At 39.7% G+C, this 25,380-nt stretch overlaps 1 protein-coding gene across 6 annotated transcripts in view; it reads left to right on the top strand.

The window, feature by feature from the left end:
* The window catches only part of LOC120025947 (mitogen-activated protein kinase 10), a 72,039-nt gene extending 50,475 nt beyond the window's left edge, over positions 1-21,564 (top strand). For 2 of the 6 annotated variants that reach the window (XM_038970693.1, XM_038970692.1), the window contains exons 9-12: positions 5,007-5,131; positions 12,444-12,507; positions 12,946-13,023; positions 21,422-21,564. In XM_038970693.1, coding sequence (XP_038826621.1) covers positions 5,007-5,131; positions 12,444-12,507; positions 12,946-13,023; positions 21,422-21,564 — 410 coding nt within the window. Of the gene's footprint in view, positions 1-5,006; positions 5,132-11,252; positions 11,280-12,443; positions 12,508-12,945; positions 13,033-21,421 lie in introns of all 6 variants that reach the window. The other 4 variants (XM_038970695.1, XM_038970698.1, XM_038970694.1 and 1 more) reach the window with 3 other exon arrangements.
* Positions 21,565-25,380: the final 3,816 nt, after the last annotated feature.

Here is a 25,380-nt window from a genome sequence, read left to right as displayed (position 1 = left end):
TGCAGAGCCTCGGTCTGACGCCATTAAAAGGTCATTTACCACCTTCACGAGTGCAGTCTCAGTGCTATGATGGGGTCTAAAACCAGACTGAAGCATTTCGTATACATTGTTTGTCTTCAGGAAGGCAGTGAGTTGCTGCGCAACAGCTTATTCAATTTTTTTTGAGAGGAATGGAAGATTCGATATAGGCCGATAGTTTTTTCTATTTTCTGGGTCAAGGTTTGGTTTTTTCAAGAGAGGCTTTATTACTGACACTTTTAGTGAGTTTGGTACACATCCGGTGGATAGAGAGCTGTTTATTATGTTCAACATAGGAGGGCCAAGCACATGAAGCAGCTCTTTCAGTAGTTTAGTTGGATTAGGATCCAGTATGCAGCTTGAAGGTTTAGAGGCCATGATTATTTTCATCACTGTGTCAAGAGATATAGTACTAAAACACTTAAGTGTCTCTCTTGATCCTAGGTCCTGGCAGAGTTGTGCAGACTCAGGACAGCTAAGCTTTGGAGGAATACGCAGATTTAAAGAGGAGTCCGTAATTTGCTTTCTAATGATCATGATCTTTTCCTCAAAGAAGTTCATGAATTTATTACTGCTGAAGTGAAAGCCATCCTCACTTGGGGAATGCTGCTTTTTAGTTAGCTTTGCAACAGTATCAAAAAGAAATTTTGGATTGTTCTTATTTTCCTCAATTAAGTTGGAAAAGTAGGATGATCGAGCAGCAGTGAGGGCTCTTCGATACTGCACGGTACTGTCTTTCCAAGCTAGTCGGAAGACTTCCAGTTTGGTGTGGCGCCATTTCCGTTCCAATTTTCTGGAAGCTTGCTTCAGAGCTCGGGTATTTTCTGTATACCAGGGAGCTAGTTTCTTATGACAAATGTTTTTAGTTTTTAGGGGTGCAACTGCATCTAGGGTATTGCGCAAGGTTAAATTGAGTTCCTCAGTTAGGTGGTTAACTGATTTTTGTCCTCTGACATCCTTGGGTAGGCAGAAGGAGTCTGGAAGGGCATCAAGGAATCTTTGTGTTGTCTGAGAATTTATAGCACGACCTTTGATGCTCCTTGGTTGGGGTCTGAGCAGATTATTTGTTGCGATTGCAAACGTAATAAAATGGTGGTCCGAGAGTCCAGGATTATGAGGAAAAACATTAAGATCTACAACATTTATTCCATGGGACAAAACTAGGTCCAGAGACATGTTGGACAAAACCCACTGAGTCGATGATGGCTCCAAAAGCCTTTTGGAGTGGGTCTGTGGACTTTTCCATATGAATATTAAAATCACCAAAAATTAGAATACTACAGCTGCATGCTGATCTTGGAATAAACTGACGATTGCAAAGATTCCATCTTTGACGACGCCACATAAATGGAATAGGTACTAGCTAGCTTGATGGTTAATGTTTGCTTTAGTTTGCGTGCTAGCTCTGCAAATTCAGCTAGTGTGTGTGTGAACCCTGCCAACATAAAAAAAACATTGCTATGGCCGATTGACTAGATAAACCTCACGTCAGTTACGTGCATTGAGTGCCTTTCACACAGGAGATACGAACCCTCTTTTACCTTGCCAGCTAAGGAACTGGCAGTGGATCAAACCATTGTGAGGCAAAGGGCAGGGGTCGCAATCTTTTGAAACTTAAAAATGCGATATTAAGTGTTAGTTAGGAAACCAATAAACCTACTGAAGCCATTCATGTTTGAGCCAATCGTTGCCCCAGAACAAATACTTAATTCTCGTAGTAGTAACAACACAGATATGCCGCCTGAAACACCTCAGCTAGAGGGTCTGCGTAACCAAACACAAACAGGTGTGAGTGGGGATGCTGCCAGATAATGGCTAGAGTAGGAGTGTGTGTGTTGTGCTGTATCGCCACCATTTCTCTACAAAATCCCAGTGGATGGGGGCTGTATTACATCCAGTCAGAGGTTCCTGTAAGTCTGTCTGGATGGCAATGTATTTATTGGACGTGTCACTAATCCTTATGAAGGACTTCCTGGCAGAAGAGGATACTCAACCAGTCAGCAGCCGATATGCCAGTTAAATAATTGGTGAAATGTAGCTTGATTATAAATTGTTTAAGGTTAATATCAGTAGTTGATAGGTGCTCAATATATACAATCAGTATCCTATAATGATGTTTATCCCCAGCGCTGTTCAGCGCGATGGTAAGACATTTACCTTTTAGATTAGACGACCGGAGTTCGAATTGCAGACATCATCATGATTCATGAAATCTCATTCTAACCAATAATGGGGCGTGCTCCATTACACAATCATACATTGTGATTTAGTTTCGGTATCAGACTAACTTTTCTTATGATTTAGTTTGCAGAGCATACAAGCTAGCAGTTTATTGCCAGTTCACCCTATGGGTACAAGGGAGAATTGGATTAGGTGTACGGCGTCTCATCCCTGCGAGTGTCGTTTCTTCCATAAAGTGTGCATACGCAGAAGCAAAGGCAAAGTTAATTTAGTAAATCTAGCCTGCTGTCATTTTTTTCAAGACAAAGACCTAATGCCTGCGCCTTATGTAAAAATAGTATTTGTTGGCTTGTCCACTATAACAACAGGTACAAGCGTAACCAGATACACTTGCTTTCAAGATAAAACTACTTTCAACACGCACTAATCCCGAGTCCCTGTTTGTTGCTAGAGTAGTGACTCCAACTAGCTTTGGCTGCTATCTATTGGAAAGGAATGGTAACTACACTGGGCAGCTAGTTGGCAGAGTCAAAGTACACTACAATAATATATGCCATTTGGCAGACGCCTGTATCCAAAGCGAACTGGGTACAGATCATAGAAACAGGATTACAATTTTGATATCATGGTCAGTCCTTGCATCTATACTGTGTTATTGTTTCTACTGCTGATTGCCATTTAAGAAGTTAAGATGCAGATTAAATGCATACCAAAATATGTTACAGACACTTTAAAAATGTCCCATTACTCAGACAGTTAGTGAATACACAGCATCCAGCACAGCAAACAATCAATCACTCAAATGTATTTTACAAAAGCCCTTTTTACATCAAAATAATAAATGTCAATTGGCTTTTCATAGCTGAGTATTCACAGGTTGAGAGAGAGAATCGAAACAGCAGGACTGGGACAAGGTAGCACAACCGTTGATGTGGAAAAACAATTCCACTCCGATGTGTATCTTTGAATTCGCTGTTGAATGGCCTGCTCTTTCTTCATTTTCGGAACACCAGCCCGCTCCCCCAAAGTGATCGATAGTACATCTTGGCTCGCACTGTGATGATTGTGATTCTGAGCTCTCAGGTTCATACAGCGAGTTCTGGTCTTCACTGATCTCACTCTCCATCAGCTCCATATGTGGCCGATAGGGGCAGGACTCGGTTGTATACTGATGGTCGTGAGCGCAATCCTGCTGGGCTCCGAACTCTTTAGTGATGGTGGACCTCTTCTCCACCGCAGCACAGGATCACTCTGGCACCTAGGGGTCAGTTTGGCATGCTGTACTAACCTGCACAGTCTGCTCCAGGATGAAAACATAGTCAGGGATGCAGATGTCATCCTAAGACAACTCAACCCAAATATATCAGTTGGCATTAACAAGCTTCCTGTCTTGTATGCTTTGTCAACACACACACACACACACACACACACACACACACACACACACACACACACACACACACACACACACACACACACACACACACACACACACACACACACACACACACACACACACACACACAGCAAATACAGGGACATTTATTTTTCAGCAAACATGAACTATGTCAACTTCAGTCTAGCTAAATGAGGTGGAGCTAACAAAACATTACAAAAACAAATCTGTCAACAAAATGTATTACAGTACTTGACAATCTGAGGTGGAAGCTATATTAGCTACAGTAACTACCTAATAACAGGGGTAGAAGGAGGAACTGTTGCAATTTTAGTTGCAGTTGAGTTGCTTGCTAACGTTATTTGCTGGGGGGTGTTAGTACACAAAACACTTCAGACGCAATTAGCTAGTTACCTTCAACTAGAGTTGCAACAAAGTTGTCCAGTGTCTAACGCTAGCCTAGTCAACAACAGTCATGACCGGTTAATATTAACGTTACCTCAGGCTCCGTTGCATTGACTCGCATTGACTCCTCCATTCAGTCGCTTTTGCTTGACTCCAAAGTCAGCGATGTTGATGATGGTCGGTCGGTAACCACTATACCATAACCCTCAAAATGTCAAATGTCAAACTCCCGGTTGCTGCATCGAAAGTGCCCTTCATCGCGAAGTCTGCCTCCGCGAAGTGCTGTCTGCAGATCCTTCTAGCTCGAGCTGGCACATCCTTCCTCTTCAGGACATGGAGCCACTTCTTCAAAAGTTGTGGGTCCTTGGCAGAATGGTAGTTTACCAAGGGATTTTTTTTGCTGCCAATTCATACAGCCTGGCGCTATACAGTTCATGTTTGAATTACTACTTGTTGTTGCCATCATCGTTGTCCGCACCTAACCTTACTCTCTTCGATTCACTCTCCGGGCTAAAACTCAATACCACAGACAATTTGCTAATTATTGCCAGTGACGCACTGGCATCAGTCGTTACTATGGCAATTAAAAAAGAGCGCTGACCATAGCACAAATAAACCTTGTTGACGATCAAAATACTGAATACAGAGATGTTTTTTATGTTAAATGCACATGTTTAGTATTAGTGGATTGAATACATCTCTTTGCTTCGATGTACTTCCTAAAGTGTTTCCATTCCCCTTTAAGCCTTGACTGTGGTGCTATGGAAACAGAGGGAGACTCTTAAAGGTGTCTGAAATGGCACCCTATTCCCTATATCGCATACTACTTTTGATCAGAGCCCTATTCGAATGTAGTGCACTACATAGGGTATAAGGTGCCATTTCAGATGCAGACTGTTTGATACAGTGTGTTATTGCTGATTGATTTTCTTCCTCTCTCATGTCCTTTCCCTTGACTCTGACCCTTGTATGGAACCTGAATCTGCTTCTATTTCTGTCTCCACAGCTAGCCAGGCCAGAAATCTGTTGTCTAAGATGTTGATTATTGATCCAGCCAAGCGGATACAAGTGGACGAAGCCTTACAGCACCCCTACATCAACGTTTGGTACGACCCAGCCGAGGTGGAGGCGGTGAGTAGGAAAAGCAATGAAGGAATTAGAATGACGTCATTCTATGTGGATGAGTCTGTACCCAGCTAGCACATACAGTACCAGTCAAAAGTTTGGACACACCTACTCATTCCAGGATCTTTCATTATTTTTACTATTTTATACAAAACTATGAACTAACACACATCATGTAGTATCCAAAAAAGTGTTAAACAAATCAAAATATATTTTATATTTGAGATTCTTCAAAGTAGCCACCCTTTGCCTTGATCACAGCTTTGCACACTCTTGGCATTCTATCAACCAGTTTCATAAGGAATGCTTTTCCAGCAGTTTTGAAGGAGTTCCCACATATGCTGAGCACTTGTTGGCTGCTTTTCCTTCACTCTGCGGTTCAACTCATACCAAACCATCTCAATTGGGTTGAGGTCGGGTGATCGTGGAGGCCAGGTCATCTGATGCAGCACTCCATCACTCGTCTTGGTCAAATAGCCCTTACACAGTGTGTTTTGGGTCATTGGGCTGTTGAAAAACAAATGATAGTCCCACTAAGCGCAAACCAGATGGGATGGCATATCACTGCCAAATGCTGTGATAGTCATGCTATTTAAGTGTCCTTTAAGTGTCACCAGGAAATCACCCCCACACAATCACACCACCTCCTCCATGCTTTACGGTGGTAACCACACATGCAGAAATCATCTGTTCACATCTGAGGTGCAGTTAACTCTAATGAACTTATCCTCTGCAGCAGAGGTAACTCTGGGTCTTCCTTTCCTGTGGTGGTCCTCATGAGAGCCAGTTTCATCATAGCGCTTAATGGGTTTTGCGACTGCACTTGAAGAAACTTTCAAGGTTCTTGAAATGTTCCTGATTGACTGACCTTCATGTCTTAAAGTAATGATGGGCTGTCATTTCTCTTTGCTTATTTGAGCTGTTCTTGCCATAATATGGACTTGGTCTTTTACCAAATAGGGCTATCTTCTGTATACCCCCCCTCCCTTGTCACACCACAACTGATTGGCTCAAATGCATTAAGAAGGAAAGACATTCCACAAATTAACTTATAACTAGGCACACCTGTTAATTGAAATGCATTCTAGGTGACTACCTCATGAAGCTGGCTGAGAGAATGCCAAGAGTGTGAATCTCAAATATTAAATCTATTTTAACCTCTCTGGGGTCGCGGGACGCTAGCGTCCCACTTGGGGAGCACCCCCCACCCACCCCCCACTGATTAGCATCGCTAGCATAGCGTCACAATTAAATAGTAGCATCTAAATATCATTAAATCACAAGTCCAAGACACCAAATGAAAGATACAGATCTTGTGAATAAAGCCATCATTTCTGATTTTTAAAATGTTTTACAGCAAAGACAAAATATGTAAATCTATTAGCTAACCACGTTAGCAAAAGACACCACTTTTCTAACTCCATCAGTTTCTTACTCCATCAGGTGCTATCACAAATTCGACCAAATAAAGATATAAATAGCCACTAACCAAGAAAAAACTTCATCAGATGCCAGTCTGATAACATATTTATTGTATAGCATAGGTTTTGTTAGAAAAATGTGCATATTTCAGGTATAAATCATAGTTTGCCATTGCAGCCACCATCACAAATCTCACCAAAGCGACTAGAATTACTACAGAGAGCAACGTGTATTACCAATTTACTCATCATAAAACATTTCTGAAAAATACACAGCGCATAGCAATGGAAAGACACAGATCTTGTGAATTCAGACAATATTTCAGATTCTCTAAGTGTTTTACAGCGAAAACACAATAAATCGTTATATTAGCATACCACATGTGCAAACGTTACCCGAGCATTGATTCAAGCCAAAGAGAGCGATAACGTTATCATCGCCAAAATATATTAATTTTTTCACTAACCTTCTCAGAATTCTTCCGATGACACTCCTGTAACATCATATTACAACATACATATAGAGTTTGTTCGAAAATGTGCATATTTAGCGGCACAAATCGTGCTTACACAATGGAAATAGTGTCCAACTACTCAAGCAATCTGCCCGGCGCCATGTTGGAAAGACACCTATTTTTATCAAAAGCTATTCATAAACTTGACTAAAAAAATAAAAGTTGGATATCAATTGAAAGACAAATTAGTTCTTAATGCAATCGCTGAATTACATTTCTAAAATTATCCTTACTGTGCAATACAGGGTTCGCCAAAGCGAAGCTACACAAAAAAAAATGGCGATATATGCGTTTAACATTTTTCAACAGAACAACGATTTATCATCATAAATAGTTCTTACTATGAGCTGATCTTCCATCAGAATCTTGGGCAATGTATCCTTTCTCCGGTCTAATCGTCTTTTGGTCGAAAGATGTCCTCTTGTCCCGTCGAAATGGCCACTAACGTTCGACCGCTACTGGAAACGTGCCCAGCGCTTCAAAGTGCATCACAAAGAAATGCCTCAAAATCGCACTAAACGGATATAAATTGCTATAAAACGGTTTAAATTAACTACCTTATGATGTTTTTAACACCTATAACGAGTAAAAACATGACCGGCGATATATAAGTGGCTAAACCAAAGCTTGGAAGGAGGCCAGTCCCGACGTCCATCGTGCGTCAGGCGCAGGAAGAAAAGAAAGCTACTTCCGCCTTGTGCTCTTTTATACAGGCCCTGATTGCGCAATCGACTCCATTCAAATTGTCACCTCTTACTGACATCTAGAGGAAGGCGTGGGCAGTGTTTGTATCCTCATAGCATTTACAGGGACATTAAAACTGACCTGGGACCAGAGGCCAAGATTTCTGAAATCTCACTCCCTGTCAGGAAAAGTGCTGTAGAATGAGTTCTGTTCCACTCAGAGACATAATTCAAACGGCTATAGAAACTAGAGAGTGTTTTCTATCCAATAATAACAATAATATGCATATTGTACGAGCAAGAATTGAGTACTAGGCAGTTTAATTTGGAGACGAATTTATGCTAAGTCGAAACAGCACCCCCCATAGGCTCAAGAAGTTAATTTGTTTAACACTTTTTTGGTTACTACATGATTCCATATGTGTGAGTAGTTGTGTCCAAACTTTTGACTGGTACTGTAATGTTCTGAGAACCATATCTTTCTTAGAGCTTGGTGAAAGCGTGGTTGTATTTTGCATACAGCCTTCCCACAACTTTCTGGGAATGGTGCAGGATAGTTGTTTGGCTTTGGAAAATTCTCAGCACATTTAAGGAACTTGACAAAAACAAATGTATTTTCTTGGTATTTCATTACTAACAGTTATATAAAAACATTCCGTTTTTAGCATCAGCTAAACTTATTGAAATATTCAATAAAAGTTTTAAGGAAGTTATTCAATTAATAAAACTTCACAGGAAAACAATCAATTAACCAGAGTAAATCGTTCTCAGAACATCCCTGCAACCTAAAAATAAAAGTTCCCAGGAAGTCAAAATGTTCACTTCTGTTTTCAGAACATTTAAAAAAAAAAAATCAGTTTTACCTGTCAAGAAAGGTATGGCTTTGTTCCCATAACCAATGTGAAACCAAAAACATACGTTCCCACAACTTCCAAGGCACCAAATGTGCTAGCTGGGTAGCCAGGATGAGAGTTATAGATTATTATATATTTTTTATTTAACCTTCATTTAACTAGGCAAGTCAGTTAAGAACAAATTCTTATTTACAATGATGGCCTACCCCGGGCCAAACCCTAACCCTATTGTGTAATCATAGAAACATGTTCACACGTTACTGACCATCATGTACTGTAGATGCATCCCAGCAGGCTAAACTGATTGTTTTGCCTGCTGGAATGTGCATGAATCCTCAAATAGGACACATACACACAGTGTCGATACTTTTGGAGAATACACTACAACCTCCTCCAAGGGTTGTGAATGATGGTAGTTGTGTGATAAGGACAGATCTTACTGGAACATAATAGCCATAATAGCAGGCATTTCTTGAGGTCCACTGGTTATGTGCTTATGTATTAAGTATAGTCATTCCCTCTTGAAGACCTTTGTCATTATGAGATGATAGTGAGATTGGGAAAAAGCCATTTGCAGGCTGTCTCTTGCTTGATGAATTCTTTAGATGCAACACACACAAAGTAGGCCTATTTGCCTATGCAAAATGAAATACAGTATGATTGGCTTTCCCTGAACTGTAATACAAAGAAATTATAAGCACATGTATATATGTTCCCAATAGTGAAATGTAGTACAGTGCAATCAAAAAGTATTCAGACCCCTTGACTTTTTCCACATTTTGTTACATTACAGCCTTATTCTAAAATGTATTAAATAGTTTTTTCCCCCTCATCAATCTACACACAATACCCCATAATGACAAAGCAAAAACAGGTTTTGAGATGTTTTTGCAAATGTATTAAATAAAAATTGATATCACATTTACATAAATATTCAGACCCTTTACTCAGTACTTTGTTGAAGCACCTTTGGCAGCGATTACAGCCTCAAGTCTTCTTGGGTATGACACTACAACCTTGGCACACCTGTATTTGGGAAGTTTCTCCCATTCTTCTCTGCAGTTCCTCTCAAGCTCTGTCAGGTTGGATGGGGTGTCGCTGCACAGCTATTTTCTGGTCTCTCCAGGGATGTTCGATCGGGTTCAAGTCCGGGCTCTGCCTGGGCCATTCACGGACATTCAGAGACTTGTACCGAAGCCACTCCTGTGTTTTCTTGGCTGTGTGCTTAGGGTCGTTGTCCTGTTGGAAGAAGAACTTTCGCCCCAGGCGGTGGTCCTGAGCAGTCTGGATCAGATGTTCATCAAGGATCTCTCTGCACTTTGCTCCGTTCATCTTTCCCTCGATTCTGACTAGTCTCCCAGTCCCTGTCGCTGCTAACCATCCCCACAGCATGATGCTGCCACCACCATGCTTCACTGTAGGGATGGTGCCAGGTTTCCTCCAGAAGTGATGCTTGGGTTTCATCAGACCAGATAATCTTGTTTCTCATGGTCTGAGAGTCCTTTAGGTGCCTTTTGGCAAACCTCAGCCGGGCTGTCATGTGCATTTTACTGAGGAGTGGCTTCCGTCTAGCCACTCTACCATAAAGGCTTGATTGGTGGAGTGCTGCAGAGATGGTTATCCTTCTGGAAGGTTCTCCTTTCTCCACAGAGGCACTCTGGAGCTCTGTCAGAGTAACCATCGGGTTCTTGGTCACCTCCCTGACTAAGGCCCTTCTCTCCTGATTGCTCAGTTTGGCCGGGCGGCCAACTCTAGGAAGAGTCTTGGTGGTTCCAAAGTTCTTCCATTTAAGAAGGATGGAGGCTACTGTGTTCTTCGGGAACCTTCAATGCTGCATAAATGTTTTGTTACCCTTCCCCAGATCTGTCCCTGTCTCGGAGCTCTACGGACAATTCCTTTGACCTCATGGCTTGGTTTTTGCTCTGACCTTATATAGAGAGGTGTGTGCCTTTCCAAATCATGTCCAATCAATTGATTTTACCACAGTTGGACTCACAGGATGCACCTGAGCACAATTTCGATGCTCATAGGAAAGGGTCTGAATACTTATGTAAATGAGGTATTTCTGTTTTTTATTTTTAATACATCAGCAAAAATATCCAAAAACCTGTTTTCGCTTCATCATTATGGGTTATTGTGTTTAGATTGAGGACAATTTAAAAAAAAATCTATTTTAGAATAAGGTTGTAACAATATAATACTTTCTGAATGCAGTGTATATTAGTTTGGATTTCAGGCTACGACTTATATAAAAATAAGTGTATAAATGCCTCTCAACAAGATCAATTAATAAATTGATCAAGTTTATTGTTACTTCCTTATTTGAGATCGAATCACACTCCTTCACTATAATATCTTTCTTTGAAAATAGGAATATGCGTTTTAAAGTATTATATGACCATGTTAATGTATATACTTAATTTGTAGCATGCCTCATTCTTTTGTTAAAACATACATTTTAGTTTATCATAGCAAATACTACCAAAAAGTGATACCCTACATGATGATGTTAGTTGATGTAGCATATATGATGATGTATAGATGTGATATACAGTATATATATTATATTGGCCATCTATGGCATTACAATTTCCCTGAAACCAATGTTGTACTGTTTTTTCCCCCCTCTCTATTGTCATTTCATGCTGATGAAGGCCAGGGATCTCGTCCAAATATCAATGGTAAATAAAAACTGTCCTACCTCAAGAGAAATATATATCATACAACATATAGAGCATTGCAAACATGATATGACCAGATATGACTGTACAAAACTGTACTACATATATTTTGGGGCGGCTGTCCAAAACCCAATCTTCAGCTCTTTTTCAATGACCTCTTAGAAAAATTGTGCTACCTTTTTGGTTGTAAGTGTACAGTATATAGGACAGCATATAAAAACTGTACAGCATATAGAGCTTTACAAATATAATATGACCAAAGTTGCACCATCCGAAGAAACCCCTCAGTACATGTTCTATGAGGCACACACATAATGACTGCTAAGGGAATTTATAATGAGTTATATTACATTTTATGGTGCATTATAACACTTCCTTTAAGTTGTTAGAACAACTCTTACAGAGATGATGTGGCAGAATATATATGTGCTGTGTATGTGTGGCTTTCTCCTCACTAATGGAAAGCAATATAGGCTGGCATGCCTATAGAATGTTAGACAACAACATAATCATATGGAAATATGTGAAGGGCCTGGTCTGCAGGCTCTACAAGTTAAATATTATTATTATTACTACATCCCCAGAGGAGGTGTTGTCCTTCTTCCTGTCAATCATCTAATCATAAATGAAAACTAGAGTAGATTGTCTTAGTTGTTCAGAGATTCATTGTCATGAAAGAGGCATTGTAAATTGTTGTAAGAAATATCTTCATTTTCTTTCTTTCTTCATCTCAATTCGGTAGCCTATTGTCATCCCAACCCACCTCTGTATCTTACCATTCTTTGTTCTCATCATGATCTCTGTTCTACTTTTACTTGTTCTTTACACTTGTTCTGTGCAGTGAATTGGTTTGGCTGTTCAAACATCTCATGCAACTGATGCTGAGAGTGTATGTTATGTCCCCTCTGCTGATTTACAGAACTCTCATTCATTGTGTGCGTGCGTACGTGCGTGCGTGCGGCTACTACATATTTTGTAAAGATGGCTAGTGTTGCACATATTTAGAGCTAGTGCCATTTAATTTATAGTTGAAACTTTAAATTGTATTGTTTAAGGGATCATTTAAATGCTGTCATGATACTGGCAGTTCTTAGATATCACCAATCTCTTAGCCATTTGGAAAACCAGGTTCAGCAAACAGTCAATTTATTTTTCTCCCTCCAGCCTCCTCCTGCTATCTACGACAAACAGCTGGATGAGAGAGAACACTCTATCGATGAATGGAAAGGTAAACATGTCATATTCCTTTATACTTACTAATTCTATTGCTATGGATGCCTCTATTGGAGTATCTCTGAATAAGGTAGGATCCCTGAATAAAGGCTCAATTATTTGTAAGTTGTAACGTTTGTGGTCTCTAGGGAGACAATTCCCAACTTACATTCACTGCTGTTCTCTATTCTCTTGTGTATCTAGTTACCTACTGTAGAAGCTTGTCAACAATTAAGTTTTCCTATCTGTTTTCTATTTGTTTCTGTTTACTAACTTTGTATATTATATTAACTTTTCCAATGACCTTGTAGCCTTCCCATGGTAATTAGACTTACAACAGACAGCTAGAGCAGAGAATAGATTTCTGTGCTGGTATTTTAATGTTTTTTCCTCCCCTTTTCTTTCTGTCTCTCTCTCTCTCTCTCTCATGCTCGCTCTCTCTCTCACTTTTCAGAACTAATCTACAAAGAGGTGATGAACTTTGAGGAGAGGACGAAGAACGGGGTGGTGAAGGGACAACCCTCTCCCTCAGGTACTCTCAGTGCATAACCTAGTCCCTCTGTAAGTTGATTTAATAATACTGTATAATCACTGGGTTCTTCTTGTAACAGAGAAATCCATCTGTGCATTGACCCATGCGTCTTTGTCTCCCATCTTGTTTTCCCAAGACAAATATAATTGATAGGCTACATAAGTGTTATATCTGTAGGAATTTGTACATGAGTAATTATATCTGTATGTAAAAGTATCCATCTAAACCAGGGGTGGGCAACTCCAGTACTAGAGGGTGTGATTAGTGTCACACTTTTTCTCCATCCCTAGCAAACACAGCTGATTAATCAAATTGCATTTTAAACTGAAGATCATGATTAGGTGATTATTAGAGTCAGGTGTGTTAGCTGGGGCTGGGGCAAAACTGTGACACCAATCAGGCCCTCGGGGACTGGAATTTCCCATCCCTGATCTAAACTGGAGATTTGGTCATTTTTGACCAAACTTGCATGTTTTGTGTATGATCAGTGATTCATCTTTATTTGAATGGTATTACTGTATGCAATTAAGTGTTTAGAAAGACATATCTGTGACTCCACTCTATATTGAGTAACAGAGCAGTGTTAATGTGTATTGATTAAAAAGGTTGCTATCCACCTACTCTATGCAAAAGATCATGTAGGCTATGTATATGTTTTTTCACGTCTGTGTATGCACTGTCACATATCATGGTTTAAGGCTGGGGTCCTTGGTCCATACTCTTCTAGAATTCATCTCATTTTCAGTAAAAAATACAATATTGGAGTGTTTACCAAAGCGGCAGCTGCGTGTCATTCACCTGAATGGCCACTGTGGAGCAGTGTGGAATCATGATGGCACAGTATTGGTAACATTATTATGGCGTCCATCCAGAGTCTAGTGTTGCTGAGAGAGGAAAACAACTTGCCTCGGTCGTTCTCTGCAGCAACTTTCTGCAGAGAATGTTTTCGGGATGGCTTGGGATCTACAGACATGCCTGTTAAGCGCTCTTGGACAGTGATTAGGCTAAACTGCTACATTGGGATTGATTTAATACGCAGTGCGATACTGTAGCTCTCTCCCTTCTCCTCTTTCTGTCCCTCATCTCTCTACCTCTCCCTCTCTCTGTCTCCCTTCCTCTCTAGAACTCTGCAATTAAGCAGATGGGTATTCCTAGTGCTGAGGAGAGCAGAGGACAGATGCAGTGCAGCTGAAGAGCCCCAGATGGCAATATTTCACAGCAGTAGCAGTACCAGGCTCTTTCAGCACCACTTGGCTCAGGGCTTACATAGATGGATAGCATTAGAGTAAGCATGCTATTCTGTTATTGGATACAATCTATGTGTGAACCATAAATTGTATTTTGCCAACCTGTTTTATTGGAGGTCAGATGAAATGTCTTCCACTGTCCTTTAATCACCCGCCTCCCACTGCTACAGACACATAAACAGGAGATTAATGGTCTGCCTACATATCACCGCACCATTGGCATGCTCTGGACCGAGAGGGATCGTTTTAGCAAGCCTTAGCAAACTCACTTTTTCTCTTAAAACCTCTCTGGGATATGTGGGACGGTAGCGTCCCACCTGGCCAACATCCAGTGAAAATGCAGAGCGCCAAATTCAAATAAATTACTATAAAAATTTAACTTTCTTGAAATCACACATTCATGATACCGAATTAAAGCTACACTTGTTGTGAATCCAGTCAATGTGTCAGATTTCAAAAATGCTTTACGGCGAAAGCAAACAATGCTATTGTCTGAGGATAGCACCCCTGCTAACAATCACAGACCATCATATTTCAACCCTCCCGGCGCGACACAAAACTCAGAAATAAAGATATAATTCATGCCTTACCTTTGACGAGCTTCTTCTGTTGGCACTCCAATATGTCCCATAAACATCACAAATGGTCCTTTTGTTCGATTAATTCCGTCGATATATATCTAAGATGTCAATTTATTTGGCGCATTTGATCCAGAAAAACACCGGTTCCAACTTCCACAACGTGACTACAAAATATCTCAAAAGTTACCTGTAAGCTTTGTCGAAACATTTCAAACTACTTTTGTAATACAACTTTAGGTATATTTTTTTAGGTATATTTTTTTACGTAAATAATCGATAAAATTGAAGACGGGATGATCTGTGTTCAATACCGGAGGAAAACAGGGTGTACAGGGTGCATGCTTTCTGGTCACGCGTCTCTAACAAACAGTACACTTCACTGGAGTCTCATTCTGAACATGGCTACTTCTTCATTTCTCAAAGGAAAAACCTCAACCAATTTCTAAAGACTGTTGACATCCAGTGGAAGCGATAGGAACTGCAGGAAGGTCCCTTAGAAATCTGGATTCCCAATGAAATCTCATTGAAAAAAGTGACCTCAAATGTTTTTTTATCTGAATGCTTTGTCCTCAGGGTTTTGCCTGCCAAATAAGTTCTGTTATAGTCACAGACATGATTCAAACAGTTTTAGAAACTTCAGAGTGTTTTCTATCCAATACTAATAATATGCATATATTAGCTTCTGGGACTGAGTAGGAGGAAGTTTACTCTGGGCACGCTTTTCATCCAAATGTGAAAATGCTGACCCCTATCCTAGAGAAGTTAACTGGCTTGTTACATTTAAATCTTAGTCATTTAGCAGACAGATACAGAGCGACTTACAGTAGTGTGTGCATACATTTTTCATACTTGTCCCCCATTGAGAATCGAACCCACAACTCTGGTGTTGCAAGTGTCATGATTTACCAAGTGAGCCACACAAGACCAGGTACAGTAGGTCTTTTGTATCTGGTCATCATACTAATTCTTCGCTGTCTGATGCTTTGTCTAGGACAAAGACTTGAGGTTTGCTATCTACCTATGGTAGTTTAACGCCACAGATTCAACGGGAAGCTTAAATGTCTGCTCCGGGAAGATAGGAGCATACATAGAAATAAAACTGTTCTATCGCTATGGGAGCATAGGGCTTTTACAAGAACCAAACACCTTTTGTGTTCCTACTTGCTTAAATATTTGTATCTTTAGTTTAAAATTCTGCTCTTTTGGTCAGTTTCCCAAACTCGGTCCTGGGGCCCCCATGGGTGCACGTCTTGGTTTTTGCTCCAGCCTACACAGCTGATTCAAATAAACTCATCATCAAGCTTTGATTATTTGAATGAGCTGTGTGGGACACCCTGAACTAGGTGACCCCTCATCTATTTGTTTTCTGCTAATGTTTTTAGACAACCATGTCATAGGGGGCAAGGGGTTACCCATTCTGCCATACCATGTTATGCTGGTGTCAAATCCAGCCCGGCAAAACAGAACGAGCTCAATCAGATTTTAATCTACAAGAAATTATAGATAGGGCTATTTAATTTAACTTCAGAGCAAATGGCTCTATCTAATCCTCTAAAGGAAAGATTAATGATGACCTCTTGAGTTCTGCATATTTCAATAAGATGTCTGAACGAGTCATTTCAAATTAACCAATTCGTAACCCTGTGGGAGAGGGAAGTAACTTGAGGTAACATTCTTGGTGCGAACAGAAGCCACTGGGGACGAGTACAAAATCTTAATCCAGGAAAGGAATGACGGGCCAAACCCAAATCTCTCTAGTACTGTAAATAGATATTCCCACTCAACCCGGTCGAAAACCTTCTCAGCATAAAGAGAGATGACGACCTCTGGCTGTCGAGTTGAGTGGGCAGAATAAAGAACTTTAAATATCTGCCGCATATTATAGAAAGATTGCCTTCCTGAGATAAATCCGGTTTGGTCAGAGTTAATTATATTAGGCATCACTGTCTTTAAACGGCACGAGAGGAGCTTAGTGAGAATTTTATAATCGCAGCACAAAAGGCTTATGGGGCGGTATGAGCCACAGTCTAGGGGGTTCTTGTCCTTTTTAAGAAAAATAGAATGGGTCTCCTGGGTAAATGTCTGGGGAAGTTTCTGACTAGAAAGGATTTCATTGTATATTGAGCTGAGCCTAGGGGATAGTTTAGAGGAGAATGCTTTATAAAATTCAATAGGGAAGCCATCAGGCCCAGGAGCTTTACTGCTCTGCATGGACTGGATTGCCAGAGTAGCTTCATCATCACTTATTGAGGCATCCATGTTAGTTTGTTCATCTGAATTGAGACAGGGGATGTCCAGATTGTCTAGAAATGCATGCATACGAGATGTATCAGGAAGAGCCACTGATGAGTAAAGAGCAGAGTAGAATTGCTTAAATTGATTGTTGATTTCTTTGGGGTTGGTAGAAGTTAAATCAGCTGCAACACACATTTCAGGTATGGTGCTGCTAGCAGCGGATTGTCCAAGCTGGTGAGATAACAACTTGCCAGCTTTCTCTCCGTGTTCATAAAATGTCTGCCTCGACTTAAACAGAAGCTGCTCCGTTTGTTCAGTGGAAAGATTGTCAAATTCCGATTGGTGTAGCAGTCTCTTTGTAGAGTTCAGGAATCGGAGAAGAGGCATATCTGTTGTCCACATCTAGAATGAGTTGAGATAGCTCCGATAAGCGTTTAGTGCGCTGTTTGTCATACGCTGTGTATGAAATAATTTGGCCCCTTAGATATGCTTTTAACGACTCCCACACAGTAGAGTGAGACACGTCAGGGGTGCAGTTGATCTGTAAAAAGACATCAATGTGAGTTGATATGTATTTTTTAAAGGCACTACAGTATAGTAGTAGTGGGTCAAGTCGCCGTGCGCATTGTGACGCAGTATTGTCCGGAAAGCGGATATCTAGCTGGACAGGGCTATGGTCTGAGAAAACTATGCTGTGATATTGGCTATTAGTTACAAAAGGAATAATTATATTGTCCAGCAGGAAAAGGTCAATCGTAGTGTATGAGTGGTGGACTGGCTCCTGCGTCATGGATAAGACAAATTATAGAATTATAGAAATTTGTTGATCACTGCACCTGATTTTGAAATTACATTGTTGGGCTTTGGTCTGGATCTGCCTAGACTTGGATGTTATACACAATTAAAATCTCCACTCTGTATCAAATGATGAGAGTTAAGGTCAGGTAGTGTTGCAAAGCATCATCCCAATTAGGACCATAGAGGTTAGCCAGAACAACCTGTGTGTTAAAATATTTCCCCATCACTATAATATATCTGCCATTAGTATCTGAAATGACTTTGGAGGAGACAAACGGGGTGCCTTTTCTGATAAGGATGGCTGCTCCTCTGGCCTTAGCACCAAAGTTGGAGTGAAATATTTGGTCTACCCATCCTCTCTTTAGTTTATCATTGTTGCTGTCCGGACTTGAGCATACACTCGGCTACGCTTGACCACATGGTTAATTCCTTTTAAGTTCCAGCTGATAAAGCAAGTGGAGCTTAGAGTATGTGAATTAGGCATAGTAATTAGAAATTAATGTTAGTACAATCACATGGCCAGTGTGCTGAAAGGTCAGAGTAATAAAATATAAATTACATTTAAAAAACTGCTAAAAACAACAAAATACCCAGAAGAAAACATTGGACCCCCATGCTTGGCCTTCCCCCTGTTGGAAGGCTGCATCTACCTCTCCTAGACTAGAGCAAAATACTACCATGTTAAACCGAACCTCAGTAGAGCTCTATCTAGGGTGAACACAATCAAGTTTACACATAGGGAAGGGATTCTGGAGGGAACCACCTCAGTTACCTTATGTATCTTATGCAATATGCATATTTGAAGGATAATAAAAATATATATTAAAAAAAGGAATCAAATATCCCCCGTGACCAACCCCATCCACTTGGGATGACTTAAAAAATCTATTTTAAAAAATGATTGGAAAACAAACCCAGTATAATTCAACATTTGTATGAATGTAACCCTCGGTTAAAACCTCTAACGAGTAACAAACCCGGATCCGGGATCCCCCCATCAAAAAAGCTGACTAGCATAGCCTAGCCTAACGCCACAGGGATATCATAAAACATAATTTTCATGAAATCACAAGTCCAATACAGCAAATGAAAGATAAACATCTTGTGAATCCAGCCATCATTTCCGATTTTTTAAATGTTTTACAGCGAAAACACAATAAGTATTTCTATTAGCTAACCACAATAGCAAAAGACTCAACCGCATATTTTCAAAAAAAATGTACCGCATAGGTAGCTATCACAAAACCGACCAAATAGAGATATAATTAGTCACTAACCAAGAAACAACTTCATCAGATGACAGTCTTATAACATGTTATACAATAAATCTATGTTTTGTTCGAAAATGTGCATATTTGAGGTATAAATCATAGTTTTACATTGCAGCTACCATCAAAAATATCACCAAAGCAGCCAGAATAATTACAGAGAGCAACGTGAAATACCTAAATACTCATCATAAAACATTTATGAAAAATACATGGTGTACAGCAAATGAAAGATAAACATCTTGTGAATCCAGCCAATATTTCCGATTTTTAAGTGTTTTACAGCGAAAACACAATATAGCATTATATTAGCTTACCACAATAGCCAAACACACATCCGCATTCATTCACCGCAAAGATAGCATTCGCAAAAACCAGCAAAAGATATAAAATTAATCACTAACCTTGACCAACTTCATCAGATGACAGTCTTATAACATCATGTTACACAATACATATATGTTTTGTTTGAAAATGTGCATATTTAGAGGTACAAATCTTGGTTTTACATTGTGAATACGTAGCCAAAATGCACAAAATTCTCCGGAGATATTTTGGACAGTCACCTAATCTAATCAAAGAACTCATCATAAACTTTACTAAAAAATACATATTGGACAGCAAATGAAAGATACACTAGTTCTTAATGCAATCGCCGTGTTAGATTTTAAAAAATAACTTTACCATAACAAACAGCTTACGTTATAGCGAGACAGTGCCCGCAAAAAGGAAATGGTAAATGGTTCTTACTTTTGCTGAGCTTCCATCAGAATCTTGTACAAGGAGTCCTTTGTCCAGAATAAATCGTTGTTTGGTTTTAGAATGTCCTCTTTTCCTGTCGAATTAGCAACATTAGCTAGCCATGTGGCGCGAACATGCCCAAATTCTCCTGACGCAAAGAAAGGAAAATTCCAAAACTCGCAATAAACGTTGAAGAAACTGATACAACTCGGTTGAAAAAAACTACTTTATGATGTTTTTATCACATCTATCAAATAAAATCAGTGCCGGAGACATCCACCGTCTATACCGAACGCTTTTCAGAAGCCAATGCTGATGTCCTTCCCGCGCCTTGGTAGACAAAGGAAATTGTGGTCACGTCATTCCAAGAGCTCTTGTTCGACCTCAGATCAAGCTAGACACCCCATTCCACCTCCCACTGCCTGTTGACATCTAGTGGAAGGCGTATGAAGTGCATGTATATCCATAGATTTCAGGCAATTGAATAGGAAGGCCCTGGAACAGAGCAGATTTTTCACTTCCTGTCAGGAAGTTTGCTGCAAAATGAGTTCTGTTTTACTCACAGATATAATTCAAACGGTTTTAGAAACTTGAGAGTGTTTTCTATCCAATAGTAATAATAATATGCATATTGTACGATCTAGAATAGAGTACGAGGCCGTTTAAATTGGGCAATTTTTTACAAAGTGGAAATAGCGCCCCCCTATTGACAAGAAGTTTTAAACATCCTAACAAGCCAGAACACCGGCAAACGTTTATTCATCTTAAAAGCATAACTCTCCACTCACCAAACTCTTGCTTACAAGATGAGACTGAAACAGGGCTGCCTATTGAAAGACATTTGCCTCAAATATATTTATATTGTATACGAAATGGTCTGGCTACTATCCATACTGTGTACCTATAGTGCATTAAAATACTGTACTGTACTGTCCTGTAGCCTAAGCATGTCTGTATATTTGCAGAAATTCATCACCATCTAGTGGTAAAAAGTTGCACATGAATGTCACCCTGGTCTGTAATGTTTCCAAAGACAGGTAGGTAGATAGGGAACCACATCTTTAAACATAAAAGTATTACATTCTTATTATTACACTAATATGATATTATTGTATTTAAGGAGATAGCCGACAGAGTACCCCAACCTTAACTCGCCTCACCTGTCTGGTGACACACTGTGATGTGTTTGTATGTGGGGTTCTGGGTGTACTATTTGGTTGTGTTGTGACCGAGTGTCCAGTTTCTGTGTGGGGTTATGTGTCACCATAAGGGTTGTGACTGACTGAGACTGTCCAGTAGTGTCTGTGGCAGGGCTGGGGTCAATTCCATAAAAATTCCAGTCAATTCAGAAAGCAAACGGAATTCCAATTCCACATTTTTCTAATTGAAAAGCATTGAAGTAAATAGAAATTTGAATTTCAGTGTACTTCCTTAATTGACTGGAATTTAAATGGAATTGACCCCAACCCTGGTCTGTGGGGCTCTTAGTTCGTTGTAACCCGGCTGTCTGTTGATTCCCTCAGCACAGGTGCAGCCGTGAACAGCAGTGGTGAGAGCCTCCCTTCCCCCTCCATCAACGATATCTCCTCTATGTCCACCGACCAGACCCTGGCCTCAGACACTGACAGCAGCCTGGAGACCTCCGCAGGACCCCTGGGGTGTTGCAGGTGACTAGCAGCCAGCCTGCGCAAACCAATGTTCTTCAGAAGGTGAAACGCAACAACCAACCAACCCACCGAAACCTGAAAAAGAACAAAGATTATTAAAAAGAAAAAAAGTATCATATTAAAGGGATTTTTAAGGAAACGTAAAGAATAATGATTATGAAAGTTAACCCTGCATTTTCATTCAAAAAGAAACCACAAAAGTATAAGGAAAAAAACTGAAATAATAAATGTATGAACTTCTAGTTACTTTATTTATACACCCCATCCCCCCCAAAATATGGCACCATTAAAAACAAAAACACTGAGACAGTCATCTTTCTGTGAAGTGTAAATTGACTGGCTGCTGGTAACCCAATTTCTTGCAAGCGCCTGTGCTTCAGTTGATGTGGCAAGGTGGGCCCTTTTCATACATTACTGTACAGCAATATATAAATCTCCATTCACTTTCCCCTATGTGACTGTATTGCTATGTTTTAATAACCTCTAGGTTTGGTCCTTGGGTTTGTCTCCTGTGTGGGTGACAGATTGGTGTGTTTTCATGTAATTATTTCCACAGGGGTTAGTGCTAGTGCTCGACACTGCATAGCACCCCCGCCCTTTGTAAATATGTAATTCTGTACAGCTGTGAGCTAGGCACACAGACAGACAGAGAGTGGGACTGACGGCCAGTACTGGAAGTTCTTCTATAGCACACCTTGCCACATGACATCACCACCTTGACCCCTGACATTTGACCCCTAACCTTTCACCCCTTGCCTTTCACCCCTAGTCCTGCTGCATGATTACAAAAGCTAACACTAATTATATGATAAATTACAACTATAGATACTTTTGTTTATAATACCACTTAACGTAATTGAACTTCTTTTCAACCATAGTGGTGACGAAACCCGTGGATGGGGAGCTTCGGTTGATGATGGATATATAAATATACATACAGTGTGTGATCTTCTGCAGGAGCAGGGCTGAGCAGGTTTGGGTTCAATTCCATTTAAATTCAGTCAATTCTGAAAGTCAACATTTTTCTCATTGAAATGCATTTTTATTTGTTTTATTTTACCTTTATTTAACTAGGCATGTCAGTTAAGAACAAATTCTTATTTTCAATGACGGCCTAGGAACAGTGGGTTAACTGCCTTGTTCAGGGGCAGAACGACAGATTTTTACCTTGTCAGCTCGGAGATTCGATCTTGCAACCTTTCGGTTACTAGTCCAACCACTAGGCTAGGAAAATTGGAATAAGAACTAGAATTGACTGAATTGAAATTCACCCCAACCCTGTTGCTGACCTGGAACCTTAAGTTCTCGTAGTTGGTTTGTGTTTTTGTGAAATAAAATTATATATCTCTTCTGACTGCATCCCTGCACCACTCCACTGGCTGTGGACAGTCCCACCCCAACCAGGGAGGTCACTCACTCTGTTTCTGTGTCACTACTGTGGTGTGAAGGAGAGAAGTTCAGGAGACAGTCGCCTTATATGTATGTTACTGTCGGAAGCACAGAACAGTTTGGGGTGGGTTTACCTCAGTTTAGTTATGTTCCTCAAATCGCATCCATTTTAATTTACATTGAATGAGTACTCCCTTAATGCCATATTTTGTCAAAAGGGAATCCGATGATATACAAACTACCTATAAAACCAGTAATGTTAAACATCATTTTTGACTGGAAGTTTATTTATTATTGATTTATTTATTATTTTCATAGACTGAATCAGAATAAAGGGAAGTGCCTTGTTTGGAATGATGCCGTTTCCTCATCTTAGATATACAGTAATAACAGCGATGCGTGCACTGAAATTAAGCTAAAGATCGACGGACCCCATTACTGAGATGCTGAATTGAGGTATTATTTGAAGTAGAATCTGAAGTTGGTGTCTGTTAGGATTGCAATATTTATGGTAACTTTCCAAAAATTCTGGGTTTTTCCGTAAATCTCAGTTGGAGGATTCCCAGTTGAAAGATTCCCTCACTGCTAATTCCCTTGTCCAACCAGGATTTTCTGGAAAGTTCCCAGAAATGTTGAAACCCGAGTGTCTAGCATGTCCTGTTCAATCTGTTTCCGCATGATGTCGCACCCATTGTCTACACATACTGTTGATGCACATAGTCACCACTACTGACCGATGCCCATGTCCTCCCTATTAGAACTATACTACGACCATTACCATGTTATTGTTGCATCTTTGAATAACTAAATAATGTAGAATTTAAACCTACTTTTTAAAACACAATGGACTTGTTATCAGATAGTCATCATCATATAAATGTTCTTCTGACCTATATAGTTACCTAGCAACTGAGCAGAATACCTCCTAATTTGTACGGTTTTGTTTTGTATCTGTAAATGTCTTATTTGATCAGTGTCCTTACATTTCAATAAAAGGGATGAAATAAATCAGTTTTACTTTTGTTTGTATAGTGTATATAAGCATGAGATCCATACGTGGTAGTTTAATCTACTACACTTCTAGATTAAGCACAGTTTACGGAAACATTGGGAGATTGGTTGGGATAGCAGTAATGTTTCATTGTGTGTATTTGTCTTGTTATTATGACATTCAAATTGTTAAGGCATTCCTGCATGTTTGTTGCAAGCCAGTGCATTAGCAAAAATGTATAACTTTCTTGCTTGCGTGGACAATACCATATAAATAGATATGTCATAATTAATAAAAACCTATAGAAGTAATATTGATAGTCACGTTTCAATTAGAATTACAACCTTATTTCTATTGTCTCCATTCTGTAAATAAGTGGGCAAGTACTTGTAAGTACTGTATACAGTACAGCGCAGTCATGTACACTTTAAAGAGCTAATAAAGTGCTAAACGGGGGTTCTGATATGTATCCAGGATAAGGCTTCCCGTTCACAGGCTCTAAGAAATGTTTTAGAACGGGGTAGAACTTTAATGTATATAGTATTTTAGATCAATTAACAAAATGTTTCTTACCACTGGTTTATGCTGCCCTACAAAGTCAAAACCCAGTAACTACAAATTTGGCCAAAAATCTTTGATCTGTTGAAATGGCCAGGTATATTATCTGATTTAATGTGGTATTTCGTTTCCTGACACAAGAACAAGCCAGTTGATCAGAATATATCATGGAGTATCAGAAATTGCCATCTGTCTAGACAGAAAACTACTTTGAAGTCAGATTATGCAGTAAACATTTTTTGAGGATACTGCATTTTGCCTTTGTAGAGTAGTATGGTGGGAATTAGTTCATACTACACACAAATCAGACAGAAGCTTGATGTGCTGTTGTACATTTTCCACTGGATGTTTTTAAATATAACAACCCACACGTTTGTCATTATTATTACTGAAGTGAAGCGGGTCCTTGTTTTGAATGTCTGAATATCTCACCAACAACTAAAACTGTACAGGGACGATCATTAAATGCAAAAATGTTTATTTGTTGTGAACTTTTTATCCTACGCATACAATAAAAAACATCTTCAAATTTCTTCAGAAAAGTACATGTTCTAATGTGCTCGAAGTGGGCCTATTTTATTCCAACTGCTTCTTTTAGACAGCCAGCACATCAGTATTTACTGTAGGTGTCAGAAATGAATGTAAACGATGTGGTTTCCTACTACACCTATGACTTCTTCAAATAAATCAGCATTTGTCAGCTGAATTTAATAGGAAAAGGCATGTGGACAAAGGGTGTTATTTTTAACAATGTTCTCAGATGTGTTGGGCCTTAACTTTGTACACTATGTTATGAGGACCCTCAGGGCAGAGGAGTCAATGTAAGGGTTTTCTTTAAACTGTTGTGTGTTCTTGTTGTGTACATTTAACAGTATTGTGGTA

Source organism: Salvelinus namaycush, chromosome 31, assembly GCF_016432855.1.
Source record: "Salvelinus namaycush isolate Seneca chromosome 31, SaNama_1.0, whole genome shotgun sequence".
Classification (NCBI taxonomy): domain Eukaryota; kingdom Metazoa; phylum Chordata; class Actinopteri; order Salmoniformes; family Salmonidae; genus Salvelinus; species Salvelinus namaycush.
This window is presented reverse-complemented; position numbering and strand designations above follow the sequence as displayed.